The 18,659-nt window shown below is 39.4% G+C and overlaps 1 protein-coding gene across 2 annotated transcripts in view; it reads left to right on the top strand.

The window, feature by feature from the left end:
* Positions 1-410: 410 nt before the first annotated feature.
* The window catches only part of RGS17 (regulator of G-protein signaling 17), a 31,538-nt gene continuing 13,289 nt past the window's right edge, over positions 411-18,659 (top strand). The window contains exon 1 of one of the 2 annotated variants that reach the window (XM_014951226.1): positions 411-549. In XM_014951226.1, coding sequence (XP_014806712.1) covers positions 431-549 — 119 coding nt within the window. In that variant the 5' untranslated portion in view covers positions 411-430. The remainder of the gene's footprint in view (positions 550-18,659) is intronic. The other variant, XM_014951227.1, reaches the window with a different exon arrangement.

Below are 18,659 nucleotides of genomic sequence, written 5' to 3'. Positions count from 1 at the left end.
AGAAGATACGTTTCCAGCTCATGTTTAAAGTGAATAACCATCCCGCTGTATTTTTAGCACAATGGAAAGAGCTGTGATAGTCATATGGTAAAGGGACAACTCAGTCTCCAGCAAGTGCTACGCAAGCTGTGGAGCTTGCCGTTCAGAAGGGTAATAAACAGCCCATTTAATCTGGCCAAAGCGATAAGAATAGACGTGATTCAAGCGTGTCACTAAAACGCGGCCTTCTGGAAACTGCTTTTAAGACAATAGAACTATTGGTTGGCCAGCACAGTTCATGGCCACATGCTTTCGTTGCCACGAGCTGCGAGAACCAGTAGAATCTGAGATTGTTGTAGAAATGTGAATGTGCTTTATGACGGTCTGTAGTAATTCTGTACATCTCTTATGTCTGTGTTCTTATAGCCACTTGGGCACTGAAGTAGCTGAAATGAGAAAGAGGCAGCAGTCACAAAATGAAGGAACATCAGCTGTGTCTCAAGCACCTGGAAACCAAAGGCCCAACAACACATGTTGCTTTTGTTGGTGCTGTTGCTGCAGCTGTTCATGGTATGTCCTGTAGTATGTTTGGTTTCATATCCACCACAGGTAAATGATGAGAATGGAAAGTGCTGAGCACTGGGAATGCGCAGGCTTCTGGGAGAGGATTGCTGCCAAGAGGCACAATTTAACATTTCACTTAAAAATTTTGATAAAACAATTCCCTGATTTGGCTGGACATCTTGTGAGGGGGAAGAGGAGAGAATAGTAAATTCAAGCTATATTTACCCTACTTGAAAACCAAAACTAAAAGAGGAAAATTCAGTTGTAAAACTAGTATGTGTGAATGAGAGACTTGATACTGAACAGTTTATATTTTGCATTCAAAACATTTTTTCTGCTTGTACATTTGGTGCTGCAATTCTCTGTATTCAGGAGGGAAAAAGGGAGATGCTCATAAATGTGAATATATGGTGACCTGTTTTACTACTTAGCTGTTGAATAATATATATTCTGTAAATCTGAAAACATAAGCCTTAAATTCCACATCATCTTTTAACGGGTGTCGCATAATTTTAGTGGAAGAAAGGCTCGAAAATTGTGGCTGATTGCCTCTTCCTAAAAAAAAGTACACTTGGAATGTTCACTTGGAAAGAATTAACGCCACTTTCAAAAACAGCTTTAAATTCTCAGTGTCTTGAGGTGCATTAGGTCTGTCTTCCTTATTTTCATGAACACAGTTAGTGTTAAAACATAAAGTAATTGATATGCAGTACTGTTTGGAGCCTGTGCATCCTGTTATACACACAGTTCAGTCTTTTTGGAGTGACCATTCCTCTGTGTATCTGTGTTAATTTCACTTGAATCAGCCATCTGGCCCCAATCTAAAATCTGAGACTATTTGCCCCCCGTATATTTAAAAATACATAACAGCATGAATGCCTCAGGCACCAAATGTGACAGCTTTTTCCAAGATCCTGGAGGCAGTACCAGGGTGGACCTGCCTTGACTGTTATTTCCAATTTCACCTGGAGGCAGAGGATATTTGGAGCAAAGATGAGTGAGAGCCCGTGCTTTTACAAAGATACTTTGCCGTGTGTTCGATCCGTGCAGCAAAGAGCTGCAAGTGTATGAAATGGGAAGAAAAAGGAGGATATTTTGCCACTGTTACCTCTGCTTTGTGAGAAGGGCACAATGTAAGATTAACTGTATTGTTACAGACCAAAGGTTCATTTAGCTCAGTATCCTATTTCAGGAAGTGACCTGTAGCGGATGCCACAAGGAAAGGATAAAACAAGTGGACATGCACTTACTTAACCTGCCCACAGCAAAACTTCTCACAGATTTCTGACAATCTGCAACTTAGAGACTTTCTGGCCCAGAAGTTATTTCTGTGTGTTTTATAGCCCTTGATGGAACTTGCTTCCATTAATTTGTCAAAGCATTTCTGAAGTGACTTCCTGAACTCATCTAAACTTTTGGCATCCAGAGTTTCCCATAGCAATAAATTCTACAACAGACCTGTGCACTTTGTGAACCGTTACTCCCTTTTATTTGTTTTAACCTACTAGATGTTAAGTTCATTTGATGCCTCCTTGTTCTTATGATTGTGAAGAACAGTGAATAATTGTTCAGGTTGATCAAGTTTTTATAGAGCTCTCCCATATCCCCCTTCAGATGTCTTTTCTTCCATATTCTATTTTAACATCTGTGATAGAGTAACTGACCCAGACCATGGTTTATCCTTATCTCTCTTCTATCTATTGCCCTACTTTGTGTCTCTCCATGTACCTTTCTTATTGTACTATCTCCTGTCGGAGATATGTGGCTAGATCTGTTGCAGAGGTTAAGAGATGGGTGTGTTATGTTTTGTGTTTGCTCTTTGTTTTTTATTATTAATTCCTAGCACTCTGCTTGCTTTTTAACAATCTTTGAGATTATGTTTTTATAGAATTATCCACCATGACTACAACATCTCTTTACTGAATGGAAATAAAGCCTGTCATAGTGCACGTACAGCTAAGGTTGGCTTTTGTCTTGCATATTGGAACATGAATGGCCATAAAAATACCAATCTAATTTCTAAAACTTAAAGACAACTGATTTTATTTTTTAAGCATGCTGTAGCTCAAGAAGTCTTATTTGACAGCTATACTCTATTTTGAAGCTTTCATGAGATTTGTGACCCTTGGAGTGTCTCTACACCTTAGAATGCAATACCATTATATATTTGAAGAATTTATGCATATTAAATCTAAACTAGAGCAAATATTGCTTTAAAATGTAGGATGTCCCTTCAGCTGCTTTACTAATTGTTTTTGCTGTTAATATCCTATCTTTGGAGTGTTGAGTGTTTTTCTTCTGGTAAAGTAGATTAGACTGAGCACGGAGGAATCCTGTAAATTTAAGTTAGTTTCCCAGATTAAGTCAAAGAATGGGTCAAAGGGCACAATGACATCACTTGTACCTTTTAAAATCAAAAAGGTAGAACAGATGATGTAGTAAGTCTTTTCCAGCTCTGTTTTCTGTGATTCTGTATTGGAAGCTCCATTAGAGGAGGGATGAGACAAAACTTTGAAAAAGGCAATATGAAATGCTTCAGAATCCCAGTTGAAATGAAGTAGTTGGTTCTGGTACCAAATTTTTTTTGTAAATTTGAACTTTCCAGGTAGAGTACAGATTACTGTTCTTGCCTCAGTTGTGTACCCTAAAACTACAAAAATAATTTAAAAAAAATATGTAACCACCTTTACGAGTCACTCATTAGTGGCATTCTAGGTAGGTAATTCTCATGGGTACTTCTCTGTAATAGGAAAGCTGCCTAATCAATAACTGTAACAGGTTCTCTGGACCTAATGTAATTGCATGCTTTCCCGAGTTCCACAGGTCTTTGTATTTGAGTAACGTGAGTTTCTCAAGTGATACCTGTCTGGAAATGTTGCTGGGTTCATTAATGATGACAACAGTGCTTCAACTGGCAATATCAAGATTAGGAGACATTTCTTCTGTTTTTCCACCAGCCTGTGTGACTGAGAACAGCTCCTATATCACTAACCTCTTAGTGCCTCCACTTCCTCACCATTCAAAGAAAGGGGGGCAGGTGTTTAGTAAGAAGCTTTCACCTGTATCTGTTTGAAGCGTTAGTTCAGTAGTTCATATAGCCAAACAAATAATTAGAATTCTAAAAATATCTTTTGTGAATCATGTGGTGTTTGTTCTCTTCTGTTCTGCCCTATGTTAAAATCAGAATAGGCATTAGGTCTTGTGTTTGCATAACAGCATAGGCAAATATTCACACCTTTGTTTAGGGAAATAGTACCTTGCCTAATAGAGACTCATTAACAGCAAAATGTTAGATTCAAAAATTATTCAATATGACTTATAAGAAACTTTTTTTTTCTCTAATAATTCCTTCTTAAAGGTAACAAATATTTGGAGCCCTTCTCCATTTCTGTGCATTAACCCTGACAAGGAGCTCAGCCCCACGCAGCCACTCACTCACTCCTGCCCAGTGGGATGGGGAAAGAGAATCGGAAAGGTGAAAGTGAGAAAACTCCTGGGTTGAGATAAGGACAGTTTAATAGATAAAGCAAAGCTGTGTGCACAAGAAAAGCAAAATACGGAATTCATTCACTGCTTCCCATCGGAAGGCAGGTGTTTAGTCATTTCCAGGAAAGCAGAGCTCCATCATGTGGAGCAGTTACTTGGAAAGAGACTGTACAACTCTGAACCTTTCCCTCTCCTCCTTCTTCCCCAGTTTTTATTGCTGACCATGATGTCATACAGTGTGGAATATCTCTTTGGTCAGTTGGGGTGAGCTGTTCCAACTGTGCCCCCTCCCAACTTCTTGTGCATCCCCATCCTGCTCACTGACAAGGCAGTATAAAAACCAGAGAAATCCTTGACACTGTGCAAGCACTGTTCAGCAACAGCTAAAACACTGATGTGTTATCAACACTGTTTTGGTCCCAAATCCAAAATACAGCACCATATGGGCTGCAACAAAGAAAATTAACTCCATCCCAGCCAGACCTGGTACATCTATTGGCAATGATAATTGTCAAGTTTACAAAGACAAAGCAGGGCTGATTACCAAGGTTTGCTCAGATTTGAAAAGGTAAAGATAAACAGACTCATTAAGTTGGCCATTTTATTGTAACAGGTATCGTTACCATGTTGCCCAACTAGCTTAAGCCATGAACTGGTGACTGAGCATCAACAGTGAAGGAAGCAGTCGTCCCAGTGGAGAAAATAAAGTACTTCTGAAGTCCCCAACAGTAAAAGCTTGTCCATTTTCCACAGAGGCAGATCTGCAGCAGATCCCTCTGGAGATCTTTAATAGGACCTTCCTCTCTCCACTGACCAGACACAGACCTTGGGCACCTACTTCAGGAAGACCTCCTCTCTGAAGCATCTAATAGATTAGTACCAGTCAGGTACTGAAGGTGCTGGACTGAATCTCGCCCTGTGCCTTAAACCTCCACAAAACACTATTCCCATAGAGGACAGAAGAAAAGGCTTCCTTACCAGGTGTAATTTCAATGACTTGGGTAGCCTGGGAGTTGCAAAATTTGCAGTAACATGACAGTCTATAATTTCCTCAATTACACTATCCCAGAGAACTGCACATTTAGTATTTAATGGTACGGCTCTACAGTTTTGAGCTCAGCCTGGCGAGGTAAGGGTAGAAGCCTGCTATTTCACCTCCCCGACCTTATTTAGCAATCCATTACTCCAGCTTCCTGAGCAGAGATGAAGCCAGTCATTTTCTTGCAAATACTTGTAAATCACATTCTTCCAAAAAACTCTCAAGACACTAGCACAGGGAGGTTGGCTATTCTGCCAATTTTATTGTGCTTCTTCTTTTGTCTCCCACCCAGAGCAGGAGTGATATCTTTTTCGCCTCTCTTTCTTTCATAAGGTGCTTAGAGAATTTTAAAGCTGTGGGACACCGATACCTGATAATCCCTCTCCTTTTACCACACATAGAAAGCTCAGAAGGCATCTAACATCTGCCCTGCAAGAGACCTTGGCATTATGGGAGTCTGGGGGACATGAAAAGGCTTCCTGTGGATAAGTGAAGATGATCACGCAACTTCACTTGGTTTTGTAGCTCAATTCTTACACACAAGCTGGAAGGCCTTTGCCTTAAAGGGAACCATTAAAACAACTGCTGAAGACTCTTGTGGAAGAGGGAAAGGGACCCACATGTCCAGCAGCTCCGAGCTGTGCCCTGTACAAAAGCTATGCCTGCCATTTGATTTCTTGTGACCCTTCCATGACTAGTTTCCCACACCCAAGAGATGCCAGGGGAGATAGGGTATTTGCCAGCTTGGCAGTAAACAAGAGTTGCTCTTGGCAAGAAACCTCTCTCCTCCAGTTCTTATAACTTGCCTATGATGCTGTGAGTTAGCTCTGAAACTTCTTCCTGATGACCTTGGTACACAAATATTTTTCTTTATTAAAGGGAACATTTTCCTTGCATGGGTTTAGCAGTTGACTTGAGCCTACGAGAAGATATTTCTGCAACTTGTGCCATGAATATGAGATGACAGATACAGTTCTAAAGACAATTTTAAATATTATATTTATGGGGTTCAACTTTTTCCTCTTCCTAGCAAACACATAGTGTGCATGGTAGTCTAAACAAAAAAAAACCCCACATTTTTTTTTGCTTTTCCCACCTCTCTAGTACTTTGAACTGAGCTTTTTTTTTTTTTTTTTTTTTTTTCTGGCATATTCAGTGTTAGTTTGCCATTGAAAAATTGTCTCTAAGCTTTGCATGACTTAGCATAAGATAATCCCCAGGAGTCATGGCTGCTTTATCTTATTTAACTATGGTAGAAACTTTGGAGGAGAGAGAAGCAAAGAAAGAATGGAAACAAAAAACAATTTAATGCAATAAATTACAGCCTCATGGTCTGAAATATATGGAAAACAAAATCCATATTCTTCTTCTCATGCCTGTCTACAGCAGGATTTTTATACTAGGACTAGACAAGAGGTGGGCTGGTACAAAAAGAGTCACCCAGGCTGCAGAACTTTTTTAAAGCTTTCAGCAAGAAAATAAAATCTTTACCTTTAAAACAAAAGCACTCATTTTGAAAAATAGTTTTGGCTTTCAATTTTAGTTTTTTTACAAACCTAATTTTTTAATTCTTCTTTTCCTCCCTGAACACATAGGCCAACACATCTGAAACAGATGTACTCAACTCTCTGCATTTTACCTTTTCAAACCATCACACCTGAGAAAAGTAAATATGGAATAGAGCTTCGGGAATTATTGTACTGTAGTGCAGAATAAAGAAATGCAGGCTCCTGTACTCTATTGTACTGAAATAGAAGGTGATCTTTTTAAAAATATTTAATGGGAAATATGTTCCATTCTGAGCCTTTTATACTTTAAACCATCACAGGACTATCCTTACGTTTTTAGCATTTGCTGTTGCAGAGGTCAAAGATGAAAACATCCCCTCTCTTTTCTGGAGAATAATTTATTCTGAGAGAGAGTAGGTTTAGCTAGCATGGGAACTCATGCTTTATGCATCTACGGGACAGTATCATCTGCTTTGCCCCAGGTCACCACAGCACTGGTGCTTTCTTAGGAAAGCAGCACCAGTTCTTCTGACAGGTAGAATTTAAAGCTGGATAAAATCCCTTACATGACCTGTCACACATGCTTCCGAATGTGATATTCTAGAAAATCAGTCTTAAATCACCTTGTCTTTAAGGCCACGTATTCTCAGTGCTGAGGGCATGAGAGAAAGCTGCCCGGCTGACATTCCTGTTGTCACTGGAATGCACCATGGGGTGAGTGTGGGGTAAGGATTTAAATACTTAGTCCTCAGAAATGAACCTTTCAAGGTTGCCTGAGCTACTTAAAATAAGAAATTTAAATTCTCAGCATTTGGAAAAACAAGCAGAAGACACTCTAAAAATAAGCAGCTTGTCAACTATTTTTTTCATACATTCGTAAGTTATGTTAACAGTACTTATTAAATAATACCCAAGGAAAACATTTATTTTCCCTTTAAACCAAAAGAAAGGGATGATCTCTAAAGTTAAAAAAATTGGAGGGAAGAAGCATGTATTCCCAATAGGTACAATATTTCATAGGGTCACTCTACTTTATAATTCAGACAGGGCAAGTGATTTTCCTGGAGTTTTATGGATGTTTAGGTCCTGAGGGCAGGCTGGGGACAGGTGGCTCTCTGTGTGCTTGTTTACACAACTCTCCCAGGGCATCGCAGCCTGACTTGCCAACCTCTGGGCTTGTGCCCTGCTGTGACACTGGGCCAGATTGTCAGTGTTAACCTAATAATTCCTGGAAGCCTGCTCTCTCCTTGAGCTGGAACACAAATGCACCTCAGGTGTGATTCCATACAGGGCTTATCCCAGAGCTCCAGTGGTGGTGAGGAAAGGCAACTTTGACCATTTGCTGCACCTCCCTGTGAAGCAGATGTGAAACGCTGTCATTTGAAAGAGGGGAGCACATTTCTTCTACATAAACGATGCTACAAGGTGCAAAGGTATGATAGATGAGATCTCAAGGTACACTAGCTGCAGCAAACTACTTCTCCATCATTTTTCCTTCCTCTACTTCTAAAGAGTATGATGCGAATGCAGGAAATCAAAACGTTACCAGCAAACCTAAGGGACTATAGAAATAAAAATTAAAGAAAAGCAGAATTTAATGTAATACCAATGAAAGGAAGCTTAAAATTAACCTATTAAATCTCATAAGAGCCTGTCTTGGTCACTGTGGAGCCAAAATAGTCAAGTACATCTCATCTCCCCTCATCAAAAAGCAGCCCAGAAATCCCTATTTCCAAGCTCATCCACCTCCTCTTATTTTCCTCCTTTCTTCTACTCAGCCCCTTGCCACCTATCTCCAAAGCTCCATGGAAGCACAAGGTCTTGGGCAGCCTTGGAGCAGGGGGAGGAACTGTAAGCCACCAGTTCCCACAGCAGCAACAGGTTTCCACAGGTCATTTGCCCAACAGAATCAGCTTTGGTGCACATGGTTGCTTTGTGAGACATGCAAAGCAAATCAGAACCATGCAGTTCTCTAGGAGAAAGCTGTAAACTACGCAATGCATTTATTTTGGCAAGTGTCTGCAGGGGGGTAATCACTAAGGCACTGCTGGCCTACCCTGAAATCATGGTGGAAGCACAAAGATACGCAAGACACTACACAGATGTTCAGCATATATCAATCATTTTAAATTAATTTTCAACCAAGAACCCTAGTTTGAAAAATTCTTTAACACTGTAAACTGAGTCTAACTCCACGTAAACCTATTTTCAAAGGTATGAGGTAAACTTGTTCCTCCACATAATAAAATAGAAGTCTAATGTGTAGAGTGGAGCAGTAGCTTCTTATGCAGCTGGTCTGTTAGCTTTGATCACAAGCCAGTGGTAGAATCCCCATTAACATCAAAACAAGCCCAAGGTTCTCTGGGCCAAACTTTCCTATTGTCAGGATTTTACCCTTAATATTTTAAACTTTGAAAGTTCATTTCATTTTGAGGAACAGATGGAGGCTCATGTATTTACTGACATTTTTACCCATCTCTGATAACCCAAGCAGGTTAGGGAACAGGTAAAACAAAAACATAATATATTAGCAAATTTTTACCCATCTGTGATAACCCAAGCAGGTTAGGGAACAGGTAAAACAAAAACATAATATATTAGCAAATTTTTACCCATCTGTGATAACCCAAGCAGGTTAGGGAACAGGTAAAACAAAAACATAATATATTAGCAAATTTTTAATAGATGTTTCTGAACCTTCACAAACCAAATGCATAGATTCCTATGTGTATAATACTACTAAGATAAGAAACCCTCATCACTCTAACTGCAGAAGATAGTCCTATTTCAAGCAAACAATTCTGTAAAGAAAATCGGAATGCAAAAAAAAAAAAAATCAGAACTGCAATCCTCCTAAATTGAAGAATAAATACATGTTCAGAGGGGATTTGGGATTACACAAGGCTCATTCTAATTCAGCCGCACGAAAGATGCTGACAGTAGCTCCTTAGAAGGAGATAGCAGACTAAATCTAGTTAACTTTAGAAAATGATCTTGATTCTGCCCTGGCACAGCACGGAGGGTGTATTCAGGGACAGCTGCTCTTGAGAAGACTAGAGGGAGAGAAAGCAACGGCAGAATCACCTCCACTGGGGTAAAGCAGCTTGATGTCTCCTCAGAGGCTGTTTAAGAGATGCATTGCTTCAGAGCATCAGCATCTTGGCTCTCCCTCCCCACTCCTGCCCATTTCCCACCTGACTGTGCCAAAATGCTATTCAGCTTGATGGCTGCGCAACAGTGGCTGAGGGAAGATTCGTAATGTCATGACAGATTTTCTGTCACCAGCGCACAGCTTGACTGTTGCTGTCGGAAAGAGAAAAAAGAACCAAAAAAACCAAAAAAAAGCCAAGAGTGCTGAGGATGCCCGAGTCCAGTTTATGCTGTGATTTTCAGCTGTTAGGAGTTGGTAGCTTTTACATCTTCCCCGACAGAGTTTGGGCTGGGTTTTTATTTCCTTATTGCAAATTTATATCACGCAGATTTGACAATTATGTATTTACACAAAGATGCATTAACTCAGGAGTCTGTGGAAAACCACAGAAATGCAAAAGTGTGTGAAAGGTCAAAATGGGTCTGAGATCAAAATATAAGCTGAAGTAAGGCACGTTGATAGGTGGTGTCATTTTAAAGGTTCCAAGGAGGCTTTGCAAATCCTCTGAACTTTATTCATCGTGCAGTATAATAAAAACTTAAATATTTAACATGCAAAAACAACAATAAAAAAATCTTATCCAAATTACATGCACCGGCTGTGCCTATACCAGTAAACTAAGCAAGGCCAGGGTCTAATATGGGCTCAAGCAATGAGCTGGACAGTTCAATTGTTAGCAAGTATTAATTCCCTGGCAGAATTTTGGCCAGTGCCAAAGTGCACAGTCTCAGGTAATGACCTGTTGCAGGTGCAGAAACCCCAATTTGGGTATGGGCTTTACAGACTGGGTCTACGTGGTGCCAGTCAGCCTCAGGGCCAGAGAACTCTCCCAGCCCATTTTATCTGCAAGAATAAATGCGGTCTGTAGCTCCAAGCCAAAAGGGAAAAAAATTAGGCTACTTAAATCTGCTAGCAGCAGAATTTCCATCTTATAAAGGTTTATTTTTTAACCATGTATCATTCCAAATCGGTTTAAAATGTCAGTTAAACCAGGAATAAATGTCTAGTGCTTTTAAGAGAAAAGATGAGAGAATGTATCATGGAAATGAGTCTGGACCCCTAGTAGATAACATAAGATGGAGATCCTCTCAGTAGAAAAGTGGGTCAGACATTCATTATGTGAGGCAGAAAGGCAAAGGAGGCACGAACCTTGTCTAGTCACCCTTAATAATTCCATAGCACATATATTTGTCTAGATGGCACCTCTGGCTTTTCTGAAGCAGCTCACTGAGGGCCTGATACTGGCAGATGCTGAGCACCCATTATGGAGCAATGGGTATCTTCAGTTCCTGTTGACATCCATGTTGAAAGTACCTCTCAGCTCAGGGAGACTTGTCCAACAGAAAATCTGGAAATCAGCAAATAACACACATCCAAACAGATGCCTGCAATATACGCAGACTGGCATGGTGGTTCTCAGTCCTCTTTGTTAGTTGGACAGATGTTAGGTGGAAGATGTCACATCTTATTTGATTGTAATGTTGATAAACGTAAACAAGTTTGGTCCAGGCTAATTTCATAAAATACGATGTTCATAAACATCATGGTAGGAATTACACTTTACAAATACATAAACTGAAGAACTTCACAACACCATATGAAAAGAAAAATGGGAATTTAGTATGAATGATTCCAGGCATCTCTTCCCATTTGGAAACTGCAACTAAATCTATGAAATCAAAGGACTGATCCTAATCAGGCTCAATTCTTTACTGTTCCTGCTATTTTCATCTCTGCAAATCAAAAATAATAAAAAGAGCCACTATGGAAACTGAGACTAGGCCAATTTATCAGAATTAATTGAGACCATTAAGCTTGTTTACTAGTGGATTGGAAGGCTTTTATTCATCCAGTTACCCTTTCAAGGAATACAATTTCTATTTCTTTGAACACTAGACAACTGCCACTTTTAATTGTGTCAAATACATGAAGGAATTGCTTGCAAAATAGCTGTAGCCAGGAGTAAGGACACTGCAGATTGTCTAGTAATTAGATGTATCCATTGTACAAGATGGAATATGGATGGTAATATTATTCTGAAGGAAGGAATGAAGCTGACAGCCAGAGTAGTGATCTTGTGGGTGACCTGACAAGAGAAATACACCCTTGAGTTGAATCTTGCCTAAAGCAGAAACCAGCTCTACAGTAATAAAACAAAGCTAGAGTAACTCCATTAGGAATCATTGGCAAGCAAACTTTGGCAAGCCACAGAATTCCTACCTATACAGAAATTACAGTTCACATCTGAGAACTAAAATCTGAAAAACTGTATCCTAGAAAGGACTAAAAGTTTTCAAAATTTGTAGTAGCTTCTGGTGCAGCTATCATTATGTAAAAGTAATATAATCTCTTTAAAGTAGACTCCAGCAGAAAGCATATTTTCTTACAGATTTTGAGAAGAACAAAATATATCTGAGTAAAAGGAGTGTTTAGGAAAATCAGATTGGTTTAAATCACTAGTTTTTCCTCTCTTGCAAAGTTACAATTTTTGCTTAGTGCTAGTCTAAGTTTTAGATCCTGTCCTTTATTTCAGAAGTTCAAGTACAGTGCACACTGGTAGTTTCCATCTGCCTTTGGATGCCTGCTGAGCTGCAATATCTGTAGCCAGGTAGTTTAAATCAGTCACACAAGAACAGAGGAGGAAAGCAAGTTCAGCAAGGCTGTCCATTAAAAGGACCAGTCTCCTTTCACATACCTTTTAGCCTGCATTGACCTTGAGAACACTTCCCTCCTTCACCCTGAAGTCATCCTGAAGTGTAAATATCATCACATTTTTTAAGTAGACCCCATAAATACTCTTCAATCAGAGTCTTTCTTTAAATATGATTGTAGTAAATGTGCAGGTTGTGGCACTGGTGGCTATACCTGGAGTACTGGCTCCAGTTTTGGGCTCTTCATTGCAAGAGACCTGAACGTACTGGAGAGAATCCAGCAAAGGGCCACTGAAATGGTTAGGGGACTGGAGCACCTCTCCTACGAGGAAAGGCTGAGACAGCTGTGACTATTCCACCTGGAGAAGAGAAGGCTCAGGGGGATCTTACCAATGTGTATAAATACCTGAATGGAGGGTGCAAAGAAGACACAGCCAGGCTCTTTTCAGTGGCAGCCATTGAGAGGACCAGAGGCAATGGACACAAGTTCCCTTTGAACATGAGGAAACACTTTTTTGCTGTGTGGGTAACTGAGCACTGGCACAGATTGACCAAAGAGGCTGTGGAGTCTCCATCCTTGGAAATATTCAAAACTTATCTGGCCATGATCCTAGGCAGCCTGCTCTAGGTGTCCCTGCTTGAGCAGGGGGGGTGGAGGGTGTGGACAATGTGACCTCCAGAGCTCTGCCCCCTCCAACCTCAACCATTCAGTGATCTTCTTTCAGTGATTCTGTGTTCAACTTGGCAAAGACTAAACTCGGATCTTAAATGTTCACAAAACATTTCTGGGTATATTTATAGGTATCTTAAGAAAACGTCTCTTTTGTCAGGGGGTTTCTAGCAGGTTAATTTTTCCACTACAAATCCACTTTTGAACACTTTCTGAAAAACGAAAGAATCAGTATAAAAATTACATCAAAGATCACACTGCAAATAGCAATCTATGATGGAAGATGTATTGACATGTGGATTTTTGATTCTACAAGGCTTTGCTTTCAAATTCTTCATGGGGTCCAAAAGGAAAATGCAGAGTTTAGGCAAATTTGAAAACTTGTCTGCCAAATATATACTCAATTCGACTTTTATGGAAAAGAGAGCAGAAGAATAAAACTCATGGCTTTAAAAAGAGTCTGTTAGTTCAACTGTCCCCTTTGAACAGAAAAGGTTAGCAGATTTTAGATCTATTCCATTTTAAATCATTAAATATACAGGAAAGGGAATAGACTGTAACACTGCAGATTTGCTAAAATCTTTTTAGGTACTTGCTTTACTGAGCACATCCTGCAATGACTTACTTTATCTTAGCATTCATGTTTCAGTAAGGATGATCTACCTTCACAGTGGCATGTGGGATGCAATTTAATAACCTTATATAATGATCTTACATAAACTCCAAAATCTTGGCCAAGACTTCCCATTAACAAAGAGATGATTATACTCTTAAGCACTAGATCTCTTGGGTTCAATTCTGCTTTTACTCAAGCTGAGGAGTAGCACAACATAAGTAAGACTACCAGGACAGAGCTAAATGTCTTAACTGACTAGACCTTAATAGCCTAAGATGCTCCAGATATCTTAAACCTTAATTTCCACCAATCTCCTCTTTCTTTTATGGTTTATAGTTGAATCTGTAATGACTTCGACCAATTACGCTAAATCCAGCACAGTATTAAGAAAGCACTGCAATTGAAAAGCAGTAAGAAATTCAGCCTGCTCTCCCCCACATCGAAAGTATGACAGAAATATACAATCTTAGATGAACTGAGAAGTTTCTTATTTTTCACGGGGATGTTCTCAACTCTCAACAAAGATGAACTGGCCTTATCATAAGCCTTTCAACAAAAGAATTCACAGACCTTAGTCCAGGTTTTCACAAGGAAGAAAGGTAGGACCCTGTTCATCCACAGTGGTTTTAAGTTTATTTCCTTCTAAACTCTCAAATATCTCACAGAGTTCAAAGCTATTCCTTCACACAGAAAAATCTAAAGGCCATGATACCTGTGTGTAGGCACAGGGGTGTTTGATCACATCTCTTTATTCCTGTGTCCACACACTCCACAGCCAGACCGTCAACACCACTCTTCTAGAAATCTCAAGACTGCTTTAGGAAAGGGACGATACTTCAAAATAACCCAAAAAAACAAATGCAGGTTCTGCTGTGCTTCAGGATTTTGATGCTGTAAGGCATTGCTGTTCCAGGTTCTCTCCACAGTTCTCAGTATAAACGTGACTCCGAGTGAAAGGTGGGGCTGCTAACTGTTTGCAGGACTCTGAGAGATGAGGGTCTAATAAACTCCAGGTATCATGAAGTTAAGAGTTATAGCTGCTGGATTTCCTTAAGAACTGCTTTCTTACTGGACAATCTCTTTTCTTGTAATCAGAAAGCTCACTGGAAAAAACATCTACTCTGACAGAATGTAATTTTTCTAAAGAGCCTTTCAAAGTTAAGCACAATATTTCATTTAAATCTATTAGTTGATTACATTAAAGTTACTTACAAAAGACTAGTTAGAATAGTGGTTACTAACAATGAATAAAACCAAGACAATCAATTATTTCAATTAAAAAATTAATGATTTTTAAACCATCAAAACAAATTATGAAATTTCATTAATCTTAAACCTTTCCACAAACACTATGTTGTGAAAAATCCAATTCAGAAGTAAATTACCTTTAACTGTCAAATCTGTGCGGAACACAAACTCAGTTCCAGTCAGCTGCATTCTCTGTAAAACCCCAGTGGAAGGGCCTGTGAAACAGCTTCTGCACCCATCCTGGGCAGCAAAAATCAGACCAAAAAATTTCCACCTTCAGCTCCCCCTTGGCCCACAGGATTTATGGTATGCAGAAAGGTGCATATGGGAGCCAGAACTCTGCCTGCATTTACTATTACTGGATCCTGAGCAGACACTCAGCTTTTCAGTTGAAAGCACATTCACGGCACACACAAGTGCCCAACCGTCTGTTACAGACTGTTTCTCAGCTGTATCCTCTTCAAACAAAGAGATGAGAAAAAAAAAAGGAAAAAATCTGAAGTACACCATACTACAGCATAGCAAAGCGAATCGAGGGGAAAAAATACCACCAAAGAAAATTGGAAAGGAAGAAATTGAATGTTTTCTTGCCATTGGAAGAGACAAAGCATCTGTTTTTATCATTTGTTTTATTTTTAATGTACTTTTTGTGACCTATGAGGAAAAAAAAAAAACCCAACAGCCTGTTATCACTGCAGCTTTTATGGTTACAGGTCAAAATGATGAGACCACAGTGTAAGCTGAACAACAAGCTGAGGGGTTTGTGACTCCACATTCCTTCCCCCATCTGAAGCTCTGAAATACTGGAGGAGTTTTAGCTGTAACATAAAATCTCCAGGATGCTAACCTTGCAAACACTTGCATTATTAAAAAACAAAACAAAACAAAACAAACACATTTATTTGGTTTTTTTTTTTTCCCTACATGAGGTAAGGCTTGCAGAATCAGGTCTCAAATTTATAAGTTATCCTTGCAAACACATATTTTTTTCATTCTGAAACAGCTGAGTTCAAGCTGGAGTCTATGTTTGTTTGGTTTTTCCTTTTAAAACAATTTGGATTACACATGTCTCTTGCACCATCTTTTCACCTAAGGCAAATGTAACTCTGGCATTCAGGAAACTTAGCACCACAGGTACCTGGACTTTTTGAAAGGAGTTTATAGTTTCAGTGGACACTGCCAAGTAGGCTGATTATAGCCTTATGGTAATTGTTGGCTTTTCCCCAGCAGGCTGCTTTCCTGTGTCAGTCTACTAAACACAATCTCCATCATTTAGATTTAAGCACAAGACAATCCACTCAGAGAAGGATCTAGCTATTTTTCACTAAAATTATAACCTGTTTTCAGTATAAAATTGTACATCCTACATTTTTTTACTGAATTCAGTAAAGATCTGTAGACCTTATCTCATTAAAGAACTTGGATGGACACTAATTCCCCAAAAATCCTTCACATATTTTTAACCTGTTTCTTCTTTGGAACAAAAATTATCACGTTCTGCTGACTGAGTTAAGACCAGGTTCTGATCAATTTAAGCAAATGACTCCAAAGGCTCTTGACCACCGTTTACCCTCCCAAGTTTCTCACAGACAACCAATGCAGCCATACGGAAATACCAAATTTTCAATTTTTACTGTTTCACATCTTTCTGTGGAGGGACTGCACATCACTTACGCCTTCCTTGCAGATCTCCAGGGTTCCACGCAACACCTTTGCTCTAGAATTCATTTATTGCCAGTGATTTGGCTGAAGTTTGCTCTGTACCTCTATGCTTTGCATATACTGGTATTATTACAAGAGCCTAAGTGCTTTAGTCTGTCTACCTATTCTTACAAGGAGATAAATTCTCAGAGGTCAGAGATAAGACACCAAAACGCATGGCTTTGATGGCTGATGCATCCCCTTTCCTTCAGGGTCATGAAGGATATGATGCAAGGTTCTCTGAGCCTATGAATATATCTAGTGCAGGGAATCACTTCTTCATAAAAATCATGACTTTAGCTCTAGTTTTTCTCAGAACAATTATTCTGAATGCTGTTCATTTATTGTAATAAAAAGTTAACTCTTCCTAACTTTGACAGCAGCATTTTTTCATCCTTTACTTGTCTGAAAAAAAAAAAGGGTAATATTGTTCATGTAAAACTTCATTCTCTTGGATGCCTGTTTTTGTGCCATTAAAAGGGAGATAGAATATGGCATTACTGACTAGACTCTGTCTAAGTGATTTTGAAAGTAACATAGCTGTATTGTTCTTTTCTGAATGGATCATGATAATATGGCAGTTATTTTTCATTATTATTGCTTTGTACAGTGTAACAAAATCATCGTGCTCCTCTGTTCATAGACAAGCACAGCCCTGACTGGTTTTCACTGCTGTCGGGCTTAAATCTTCCAGCTGTCAGAAAAACGAGGGGACAGAAAATCATTTTTTCATTGGTTTCATAAAAGAAATTAAAGAGTGCCAGTATAGTTGTCCGTTTCATTGCCGCATACGGGGACCACATCCATCTCTGACTTCTTCCAGAGCCTGCCTCAGCATGTAGGAGTCACTTGTGAGCACAGCAGTGGAGACACAGTGATTTTTCAATGACTGACTCTATTGAAGACAGTCTAATCAGATGGAGCCGCAATCAAAAATGAGAGAAGACACTGGCGTGCACTTTTTCTGCACCCAAATTAAAACCAGGAGAAATAAGTTTCTGCTCATACAGTGTCTTTTATGCCAGACACATAAAGGAACCTGCCTCCCCACCGCAATCCCACAGGAAGGGAGTTTCAAATCCTGAATGAGTTCACTAACCTTCTTGTTTAAAGGAGGGCTTTTCCTCCTCCGAACAACGCTGAAAAAAATATTTCCTAACTAACTGAGTCTATTTGGTAAATTCAACCTGTGTTTGTCAGCATTTTAGGTGAATGGCCATTTTACATCATCTACCAGTGAAATTTTAAAATCACAATTAAACCTTGATCTCATGTGTGGTTTTTGTGGAGTGGGAGTTGTGTTTATTTAAGAAAGCCTCCATTTAATCCACATCTATTAAATCACCATTATTTAAGTTATGTCAGTCCTGCATGTAGCTCTCTTGCACTGGAAGCTGGACTCAGGCATTTAAAAAATCCTTCTTGGCTTTTAGACCTATAACCTAAAAATATTTTGTCTCTTGATCTGGTGATAATAAAAATTCCTAGGAGTAGGACAGGGTGAAGATTGGTGCCACTGAGATACGCTCTTTCAAAGGGTGGATCAGTGAAAGAATCATGTCAGAACACCTGTTATCCAGAGGATCTTAAGCGAATATTGATTTTCATCTGAAAACCAAATTCTGCCTTTAGATTATGTATGTGCAACTGTCTTTATGTGGCCTTTGGGCTGGAATAAGGAAGGTTTCTGTGTCACAGTATTGGTTAGAGGGCTCAAGGCCCTACTGTGTGACATACACAGGTTCACCCTAAAATGTAATCATTGCCCTGCAGGGCCTGGTGTCTACAGACTTCAGCCAAGACTTGGGAACCAAGCACCTCCTGAACGGCAACCCAATAGCCTACCAACTAGTTCACAACGTCCCAGTTTGATTTCTTCTCCTTATCTTCACGGCAGCACAAAAAAAAATCACTAAGGCGAGAGGCTTTAATCATCACATTGTCTTCAATGTCAGGCATAATTGCAAAATACTGCAATGATGCACATAACAGAGAAAATACCCGAGTAAATAATAACTGGTGTTAGCCACACATGGCTAGAATATT

This window comes from Calidris pugnax, unplaced genomic scaffold (genome assembly GCF_001431845.1).
Source record: "Calidris pugnax isolate Ruff unplaced genomic scaffold, ASM143184v1 scaffold24, whole genome shotgun sequence".
In the NCBI taxonomy this organism is placed as follows: Eukaryota; Metazoa; Chordata; class Aves; order Charadriiformes; family Scolopacidae; genus Calidris; species Calidris pugnax.
Note: the sequence above shows the minus strand (reverse complement) of the source record. Positions and strands in the feature narration are given on the sequence as shown.